At 42.0% G+C, this 9,973-nt stretch overlaps 2 protein-coding genes across 2 annotated transcripts; one reads left to right on the forward strand and one right to left on the reverse strand.

Annotated features, from left to right (window-relative positions):
- The first annotated feature begins 998 nt into the window (after nucleotides 1–998).
- si:dkey-19b23.7 (uncharacterized) lies at nucleotides 999–3,213 on the forward strand. The gene is made up of 8 exons (XM_020629246.3): nucleotides 999–1,205; nucleotides 1,484–1,555; nucleotides 1,636–1,707; nucleotides 1,802–1,998; nucleotides 2,131–2,194; nucleotides 2,288–2,453; nucleotides 2,717–2,914; nucleotides 3,074–3,213. The coding sequence occupies exons 1-8, from the start codon at nucleotides 1,197–1,199 to the stop codon at nucleotides 3,193–3,195; spliced, it is 900 nt and encodes a 299-aa protein (XP_020484902.2). The 5' UTR covers nucleotides 999–1,196; the 3' UTR covers nucleotides 3,196–3,213.
- Nucleotides 3,214–4,264: 1,051 nt separating this feature from the next.
- Nucleotides 4,265–9,025, reverse strand: si:dkey-19b23.8 (low density lipoprotein receptor adapter protein 1). The gene is made up of 3 exons (XM_020629247.3): nucleotides 8,787–9,025; nucleotides 6,408–7,133; nucleotides 4,265–5,396 (listed from the first exon to the last, which is right to left on the reverse strand). The coding sequence occupies exons 1-3, from the start codon at nucleotides 8,800–8,802 to the stop codon at nucleotides 5,311–5,313; spliced, it is 828 nt and encodes a 275-aa protein (XP_020484903.1). The 5' UTR covers nucleotides 8,803–9,025; the 3' UTR covers nucleotides 4,265–5,310.
- Between the last annotated feature and the right edge of the window lie 948 nt (nucleotides 9,026–9,973).

Below are 9,973 nucleotides of genomic sequence, written 5' to 3' on the forward strand. Positions count from 1 at the left end.
CAAACATAAGATTGATATCATGCATTTATCCTCAATAAAAGGCTAATGCAAAGGGACATTTAGCTTAGCCAGGGTTGCTAGCTTGCTCTCAGGTAGCTCTCACAATGCTCAGAGAAATCATGCCTTGGGCCCCCAAAATACCTTATGAACAGATAAAAGTTATATGTTAAATAGGCTCTCTTTGCACAAAATATCAGCACCAATATTGGTCCATATGTAACACAAACCAGGGGACACATGTTGTGTGCATTCAGGCACACACAGACCTTAAAACAAAAAATTATACTTTTAAAAGAGTTTGTTAGATTTATACTGAGTATTGTCTCATTCCCTTTTCAACCTTGGACAATAGGATACTCAGAAATGTACCCTTCATTTATATTTGTTTGGACCCCCCAAAAAAAACCATGTTGCCTGACAAGCTTACTTACAGCAACATGACAAATAATAATATCTACCTTCACAACAAAAACACTGAATAAAAAAAGTCCTCCCACTTGATAGTTGTAGATGGGCAAATGTTCTTAGCTGAGCAAAAGCTGGTTTAAATAGGGTGCCAAATTTTATTCAAAGTTTTAAAGGTAGGCTATGATTTACAAAACATTTAGTAGGCTACATAAGTTAATATTATATTTATTGGTTTTAATGATGTAGTTGAATTATTTTAAAGTAAAAGATTGGAGGCTACGACTGCAACACCTGTGCAAACACTTCATGTTTATGGCTAAGGGGCTGATTCTCACTTGGTCTTAGTTTCTCTCGTTGGTAGCCTGCCGACTTAGATTTGAATGAGAGCAGGTCTAAAATAAAATAATAAAATCATGTGGTTTACTTAAAGCTTCATCTTGAAACATTTAATATCTGTATCTTTATGTGTTTTAAAGCATATCCTCAAAGTATAGTTTTTGCTGTCACATTGCAGCTTTATGGTAGTTCACCGAAGTGGCCGCTAGGGGGTTTCAAATACCCATTACTAAACCAACTTCACACTGCAACAGACTGGCTGGTGAGCATGCAAAAGGCAACACCCAGCAAGAACAACAAACCCTCGTCCTGTGTGTGTGTCACTGCAGCAGTTTACAAGATAACGACGACGTGAGAAACAGGACGATGTTTAGCTCTTTAAGTGACGGCATGTTGTAGTTTGTATCACGCCATGTTTGCCAGGGAAGACGACGAGTGCAATTTGGGACAGAATGTGCAGTGTGAGTCGTCTCCTTCATCATTTGCTCTTTAAATCAGCTGCAATATTTTTTGACTAATTGATTGGAAGCAATCTGTTTTGATGCATGAGATGTAATGCTGCAGCTTTACATTGTCCCTGTTTTTGGCATCTTGTAGTGTAAATGAACGATGCCTTTGTTGTGAACAGGGATGCTGAGGAGGGGGGGGTGGGCGTTTCTTTGCGTTGCTAAGATACAGGGAAGGTGCTGATGGTGTTAGCTGCTTGCATTTTAAATCAATGTAGTTTCTCTTCAAATAGAAAAGAGAGAGGGAGCAGAGGAGGAAGCTACACCACTTCCTCAGTGACCTGGCTCTGCTTGGATCGTTGCAGGTCAGTGAATTCAACTTCAAGCACATTTTAAGTGGTGATTGTTTCCTATTTCTTGCAAGTGATCTTCGTTTCTGTTGCAGGGCTTCAAATACTTCCAGCCTTGGCTAAGAGGGAAGGAGGAGTTGCTCCTGACGGTAGTTAATGAGGATCTGGTACGCTTATTTAGAGATAACACATTTAGCATTTATTACAAATTCCCAAGGAGTTAATAGATGATGACACTGTCCCCTCCACCCTTTTCTGCAGGGTTGGCGCTCCCCGGGTTTCGCGGTGTCCCGAGCCTCCTCCTTCACGTCCACCAACAGCCGCAACAGCAGCGACGTCTCCCCCAGCAGCAGCTCCCCGAGCCTGGACAGCCGCAGCAGCTCTCCCCTGCCCGGGGAGCCCGCTGGCCCTCGAGACCCCCGCCTGCACACGCACAGCAAAACTCAGACGCACACACGGTGGGTGATGCCCGCTACACAATTTTTTCATTTTTTTTATGTCGCCGTCATCACTTTTCACTCCGAGGAGTGTGATGTTGTCTGTTGTTGATGCAGATTTTAGACACTAAAATGCATCATTTGTCCCCTCAGGGAACTCAGCAGAGAGGAGCATCTCCTTCCAGCGTCCCCGAGTGAAAGAGAGATAGCAGTGCCGGTAAGAACTTCAACAAGAAAGAAAAACCTGTAGACAGTGAGTCAGATTTTCAGAAAGCCTCTAACTTTAACCTCGACTTTACCCCTACATCAGGAGGTGAACTGCACTCTCTTTTTACTGGCTGGCTACGTCAAGTACGGCCGCCCCTACGCCTGGATACGCTCCAACCACGAGCGCCTTGTCAACATCGGAGGCACTGACTCGATGGTAAAGGATACACCCATGAAACTCAAGTCCATCGGGGACTGGCAGACAAGAGGTACGGAAACAATGTGAGGAATCCAAACAGGAGAAAGTTATTGTTTCACTGCACGGATTAAATAATTACACCACTTTCCATGAGCTTAACGAGATGCAGATGCTTGGCTTTAAAGTCTGTTAGAAGTGGATTAGGCTTGTGGAAAAAGCTCCAGGTGCTTATGATTAAAACTCTAACTTACAGTACTCAACTTTTCACAAATATTTCATACAATTTTCTGTGTTTTTATCTGTTTCTTCATTGTTGTTTTTCTAAAAAAAAAGGTATTCGTGTCTGGGATGTGGTCAGTGAACTAGTCTGTCTGTGCACCGTACCCTCTCCCTCCAACCCCTTCGCCTTGGACATGCGTTACATCAAAAACCTTCCCCTTCCTGAACGCTTCCTGGTCACTGGTGCGCTTCTAAATTTTCTGGAGATGTATGTGGTGTATGGGGACCGGGACGAGATGCACTATGACAAAGGTAAGAGTTCATATTTTATGTTCAAGTATTTATAAATCCAGTAGGTGGTGCTCTTCAGCTGTGTAACAAATGATAGAAGACAGAGCCTTCCCACTGCTCTAGTTACATTTTTTTTTTCTAAAAGGTACAAGTAATAAATGTTTTGTTTTCTTCTTTCAGTAACTGAGGAGGTGAAGCCTCTGAGGCGTCTTCATGTCCAGTCCCTGTTGGAGTTACAGCGACACAGAGAGAGCACTGGATTGTCTGTCCCCACAGCACAGAACTCTTCTGGAGAGGAGTAAATAAAGACTAAGAGGAGACATTCTGTGCATTTTTACTGACTAATCGTAAAAAGAAAAAAGACAGAAAGAGAGAATGTAATTACAATCTCTCACCTGCTGGTAGGACTGTTTAAGGCATTTTTGTTTGTCTTTAATGATTTCTGTGATTTAGTTTCCCTCATACCGACTCTACAAGCCGATTTTCTCAAGGCTGCACTTTCCGTTTAAGAGCCGTGTCTGCATCATTCCTACAGTATGAGTGGTAGTCACATGTATTTGAATGTGAAAACAGCAGAGAAACAACCCTGGGAAACCAATCACATGACTGAGATTAAGCATCCCAGGACCTCTCTGGAAGTCTCCTGCCCTGCCACCCCCGAATCCTTCAATTCTGCCCTCCCGCTCACAAACAGACAGGGATTCTGTTTTCCTCGGGCCAAATATAACATTCAGCAAATCTGTAAACAGAATCATTCATCAGGGTCAAAGCTGCAAGACGCGGAGGCCTTTTCTCAAAACGTGTCATTTAAACAACGCAGCTGTGCGAGAGAAAATGTTAAGACACATGAAATGCTGTATAAAAAAGTTTTAATACTCCATAAAATACATATTTAATTAAATATGTACAATGACATAAAACAGCACATTTATAAAACACGCTTTAAGCAGGCGCTTTAGGGCCCCGTATTGAGAAAGGAGCTGTGCCGTTTGTAATTGTAATAAAAATACATTAAGAGTTTAAAATGTTAAAATGTGCAGATAACAATTGGCACATCAGTCAAAAACACTTTCCTGGCACAAACAAAATGTAAAAAAAAAAAAAAAAGTTACTTTCCTAGCTACGTTTTGGTTAGCAATTTTAGCCTCAGGGCGCACAACTAGTCTTCAACTCTCTCATTTGTAAACCTTAAGACAGAGTGTGCCATCAGGAGAGCTTGTTATGCAACCTGGCACATATTCGACTTTAACTGAAGCAGTTAGGGCACCTTTTATAGCTTTTATTATGTGCCTGAGTGAAGGGTGCAGCGCTACAAGCACCGATTGACTTTGCTGCTCAATATTCAGAGTCATAGCCGAGCATGGAGAAGAATTTGTGTCTTTTTTTTTTTTTTTTAGAGAAGATCTTGCGACTCAAATTTCCCTCCATTGGAATGCAGGTGCATGGCCGCGCATTCCACATAGAGGCTCCACATGAGGAACACAGCGTTCCCAGTGTGCGGACACAAACAGACCCTGCAAGTCATGGCCGGGTGTGCTTTTTTCCACATAAATGCAAATAATTCACTTCAAAAAAAAAAAAAAAAAAGGACAGTCAGAATCTGTCCCTTATTGCGGGGATGTTGCTCTGGTGCGTGTGAGGAGGATTTTAATTCTGATGTTTTTTTTACATTTTGTGTTGTGTTCATGTGTCACATTTAACAGGTGGGAAATAACAAAGCGCCCAGAAAATATTAACTGCATTAATTCGCTTTTCAGACCAGTTTAACGTACACTCGTCTGTGGCTTGTCATCTACGTATTCTTGGCCAAAACTCTCACACAACCTACATTAAAAACATATGAGGGGATGATGCTTGCTAGTGCCACATGCTTAGAAATAAAATCGAGCAACCTATCACAAACATCGATTAAATAAAAGTCAGTCTTTAAAAAATAAAAATAAAATAAAAATCAAGACTCTCGTCTTTTTTTTTTCCTCCAGTTTTTGGTTGTCAATCTGTCAAACAGTTTAGAAACAGCTCAAAAGATGTCAGTTTTATCATCAACTGTATTTCCAGCAGCCAAAACAGAGCAAAGGAAATGAACCAGTCCACTCCTCGAAATGGCCTGCAGCCGGTTACAAGTCCTCACGTGTAGCAGCTGTCAGCAAGTATTTAGTGCCACAATCGACGCCACTCCTGCAAAAGTCAAGAGAACTTTGATGCATCAAAAACCTTCAAGTCCATACGCTCGCTGATTATGACGTCGTCCCATCACAAGCAGAGTCCTCACATGTTCACCACCACCTCCTGGTTTTATCCCCTTTTGTCATTCCCTCGGTGTCGTAACATTCCCTCCCTCTGGTCAGTGCTGCCGTCCTTCAGGTAGTCGTCAGGTTAAAGTAGTCCCCATGTTCAAAAAGGGTTAAAGCTGCGGTTCAGCTCCAGCTGTCAGAGGATGACCCTCGCCTGCTGATGGCCCTGAGTGGGCTGCGAGACACCGAGCCTCTCTTCCTCCAGCGAACTGAGGAGTGAAAAGAAAGAGACAGTGATGTTAGCATAACAGCAGCAAACACAACTCCAACAGTAGTCTTTACATACTGGACTCCAAAGTGTCCTGGTACGGCTTCTCATTTACTACATCAATTCATTTTACTGAATGTTCAATCAATCTTTATTTGTACAGCACCAATTCACAACAAGTGTTATCTCGAGACACTTTCCAAAAAAAGGAGCAGGTAACAGACCTTACTCTTTGTTATTTAATGATTTTGCTTTATCTTATTTTGTCAAAACAACTTGGATCAGATTTGCTTATTTGAATAAAATTCTTCCTAAACCAGAGTCTGAGATTTTAACATGTTAAAATACGTTTTGCCATTAAAACATTTCATTGGGGGGAGAGGGGGAAAACAGGCTATAAAATTTGAACTACGCTGCGCTAAAGTTATTTAACAAGTCTTATATCTTAAATAAATTAAAAAGTGCTTTGATATTTTTGGCTAGTTAATTCAGCCTAGTCACAATTAAGAAACTTTCACATCAGTTTAGAAATTAAATTTTGACTCTGCAATGTGTTCTGTCTAGAGGAAAAAAGTTATCTCATTTGAAAAGAACTATTTCCAATCTGACATTCGAGCAAATTCAAGCTCGCTTAAATGATATGCGTAACTGCTTTTCGAGCATTTCTCAGAACTACAAATCATTTGAAAAAGTGAGTACTTATGTTCGCAACAGGGCGTCAATATTTGTAATGTGGATTTGCAGTCAATTTTATATCAAACTAATTCTGACTTAAAACAGCAAATTCCTGCTAACAAGTCATTAGCCTATGCTAGCAGGGTGCTGTACCTGGGATTCAAAGGATTCAGTGTGTTCAAGCTGCCTTAAATATTGAATATTTAAAAAACAACGGAGCTGTACCTTCAGGTTTTTTTTTTTTTTTAGGTGTAGTTTGGTAAGAGTTATTGATAATGACTGCAAAAGCTAAACTTCACTGCCTCTCCGCCCTCGTGAAGCCGTGCCGTGCTCTCACCTTTCCCCAGACTGCCAGGCAGTGTGGAACTCTTATTGTTCGCGGGCGAGTTGGACGACTCCTCCAGCAGCTTCGCCGTCACTTCTCCCGGCTGCAAAGTGCTCGAGCCGTCCTGCTGCCAGTCGCTCAGCGCCCGCTGGAACGAGTGCGCCAGGCAAGCCGTCATGTCCCGCGCCCGCTCCGCCCGGCTGCACCAGAACACCCGGCACTGCAGCTGCTGGCCCTGATGTTTGCAGATGTACAGGAAGACGTTAGGCCGGTTGGCGTCCGCTGCGCAGTAAGCGATGTCCTGCAGGTACGTCTTGGTGAGCTGCCGGCCCGTGCTCAGCTCCTTCACCTCCACGTACCTCGGCCGCACCACCAGAGCGTGATCTTTGTTCAGCTTCTTCCCATTAGCGATGCCGTCGAGCAGGTGGCGGATCGCGTACTGCGCCTGCTCTCGGTCCAGGGAGAAGATTTTCTCCGTGCCCAGGTAGTGCACCTTGAAAAGAGGGTCCCCGTGTGACAAGGACTCCGTGCGGTCGCGGCGGAAGCGTCGACGCAGAGCGGCAGGGGAGTTCTTGAGGGTTTGCATCAGGTGGAAGGTGCTGAGGGACATGGTGCGCGTCGGGCTGGGCTTTGGGGAAATGTTAGCAGAGCCGGTGGTCAGCTGGACCTCTTCAGAGCCTCTGTCACCCTTCCACATTTCTTCTATGAATGGAGCGCAGTTGCATCCACGGCTTTTATCTGGATAGAGAGATAAGAGGTTAGCAGACCCATTTCATGGATGCGTGTACAGGTACCTAGGCTTTGTCCGGAGTTAAATAACCGATTCTTTTTCTACTGAGGATTTGAAGCCTCCTCATTTGTTGCAATGTAATGATTTTAAACTCCAAAAAAGAAAAACAACATGCAGTCTGCGCAATTCGTCCAACGGCATGGAAACGCAAAAGGCCACCCAACAGGATCGGTTACAAAATGTGACGCATTTGGTTAAGGTGTGTTCATTCACCGCAGACACTGCCCATTAAATATTTACAATCAGGTTGACTTTGCCCTTAAAAAAAAAACAAAAAAAAAAGAAACAGACTCCTGACAGACACGCACACTAACAGACGGACTGGGGGAAAGGCCAGGATAAGTGAGAGTTCACTGTTAATACAAACGCAATCACAAGCGCATAGCCTTTCTTTCAACATGTTACGGTCAGCCCTCCAGGACTTGAAGGAAACCGTGACCTTGGTAACTCAACTCTTATGCAACCACATCTGCCCCCCCCCCCCCCACCCCCACCACCACTATTGTCTCCCATCCTACAAACCCACACAACCGCCTGTTCTCCATTGTGTTCAATGTTAGTTTTTCCTCCCTTTCTCTTGTTTCACCATTCTTTTAACATCCTAGCTCCATCTTCAGAAGCCCTTGTGCAGGAAACAGCTTCGCATTCCCTGCTAAATATTTCTCCCACAAAACAATAGCATGCTTCTGCGAGTGTGTGTCACATCACATAAGGGATGCAAATTGACTGAGAGCTGAATCCAGGACATGGACACGGACAACAACAACACGTGTGTGGGTTACAAACAAGTACTGCAGGAGGATGCTAAATGTACTTGGAAACTGGTGCACAGGTGGCAACACAGTTATGATAACAAAATGGCCTGTACAACAAAAACAACAAAAAAAACTGGATCTCCCTGTCAGTGGGCACTGGGCCAAGCTGAAAACTCAAACATCTATAATCCATATTGGCAGACATGGAAGGTCTCAAGTGCATGAAAAATACAGTCACGTCTTGTGAGCTGAACAAACAACCCCTTCAGTTTTCTGACATGTGCAAAGAAGTCCAAACCCTGCATCACTTGACTTTCCTTTTGGGAGTCCACAGAACATTTTCTGCTTGTACTAACCTTGACCACTTATTACCAAATATGATTAAAAGAGTGTTACAAAAGACACTAAATCAGCAGCAAAAAGCTTTCATCTTCATTGTGGAACTTATTTCGATGACCACAAAAAAAAAAGAAAAAGAAAAGGACTTGGCTCATCTCGTTTAACAACTAATGGAGTAATGGCCAACATGTATATTGTTTAATTTCTGTTATAATTGAATTTGATGCTAAATTAAAAAAGTTGATATTCAAAAGTGGGTTGTGTAGCCTTCCCTTCTAAGAAAAAAAAAAACATGACAAAAAAAAAAACAGACAACTTAAAAAGTGATAGTTTTTAGATTGAGGTTCGGCCATGTATCGACTCCACGCTTCAGGGGGAGAAACAACTTCCACACAGTCAAAAAAGAATGAAGATGAAACAGCAGGTAAAACATGTTACAAAAAAAAGCTTATAAAAAAGGCGTGTTATTCAATTTTGCTTTTGTAAATGTCCTGAAATTGGTCTTACCTGGCCACAGTTTCATGCAAACTACGTCCTCGTTTGGCGATATTTGAAAGGTTCAGGTGGACGTCTGCTCACACAAACCCGCTCCGGCGGTGAAGTGACGTCACCCACATAGATCTGCCTGTAAAGAATATGTGTCGTTTCAGTGAGACGTTGCGAGCAGTCAGAGAGAGCTGAAGTGTGCACTGGATCATGCTCTCCTCTCGCTGGTGCCTGTGTGAGGTGAGTGATTCAGACGGCTCGTGGGGAAGAGCGTTTTAAACAGCGTCACGGCGTCACACGCGGACGAGCGCGTGCGCCTGCGCAGTGAGGAGGCAGGTTCTGTGTGGGAGAAGAGAAGAGGGTGGTTAACAATTAATCAACATGTTTGATTGATTGACATTGTTTTTTTGTTTTTTTTTTACGGGAAAGGTATCACGTGTACATATTTACAAAGCCTAGTTAATTTGCTGTAAATCATCTCCTTTCATCTCGTTACTATATAAACTCTATCTGCTTTTCTCTGAATACAATATGATGTTAAAGCTACATTGAGTGAAATATGTTTTTTTTTATGGTGCCCTGTTAATATAAATACTAGGCTACACAAACAAGTTAAAGGACAGCACGTTTTCTAACAGCACACCTGAACAAAAGTTACATTTTTTGTTCAGATTGATTGAAAAAAAAATGAACAAATACTACTTTGCATTTTATTTTGGTCATGATAAAATGTCTAATTGTTGCTGTCCCTTTAAGTTAAGAGAATAGAGTAACCTCAGTCATGGTACTGTATGTTGTGCAGGTTTTTGTGCGATTAAAAAAAAAAAAAAACATAATAGCTTGAAATATTCACTTTTTTTTTTTAACTTATACACTTCAGTGAAATTAAATAAAATGTGTGTTTAAACATTTTTGACTGCACATTTTAATGAAAGGCGTAGCAGTAGGCCAATGCTTGTTATAGTGTTAAAACTTAAATTTGTACAAAATATAACTGGGCTATTGATTTTTTTTTTTTTAATTAACCAATATCAGTAAAAAAAAAACAAAAAAAAAAAACCTTAGTAAGAGATCAGAATGATACGAAACATGTAGAAACTTTGGAAAATATTGTATTATGCCGTTACTTATATCCATTAATACTGTTATCTTGTTAGTAGAGCTGCAAAAACCAACTTGTTTTCCAAAATCAATGAACAAGTTGGTTC

The sequence above is a fragment of the Labrus bergylta genome, chromosome 22, assembly GCF_963930695.1.
Source record: "Labrus bergylta chromosome 22, fLabBer1.1, whole genome shotgun sequence".
Classification (NCBI taxonomy): Eukaryota; Metazoa; Chordata; class Actinopteri; order Labriformes; family Labridae; genus Labrus; species Labrus bergylta.

What these genes read in the sequence shown, in the direction of transcription:
- si:dkey-19b23.7 (XM_020629246.3), top strand. An exon ending in CGGTAGTTAATGAGGATCTG is followed by an intron (nt 1,708 to 1,801) that starts GTACGCTTATTT and finishes CCTTTTCTGCAG; the next exon opens with GGTTGGCGCTCCCCGGGTTT. An exon ending in AAAACTCAGACGCACACACG is followed by an intron (nt 1,999 to 2,130) that starts GTGGGTGATGCC and finishes TTGTCCCCTCAG; the next exon opens with GGAACTCAGCAGAGAGGAGC.
- si:dkey-19b23.8 (XM_020629247.3), bottom strand. An exon ending in GCCTGGCAGTCTGGGGAAAG is followed by an intron (nt 5,397 to 6,407) that starts GTGAGAGCACGG and finishes TTCACTCCTCAG; the next exon opens with TTCGCTGGAGGAAGAGAGGC.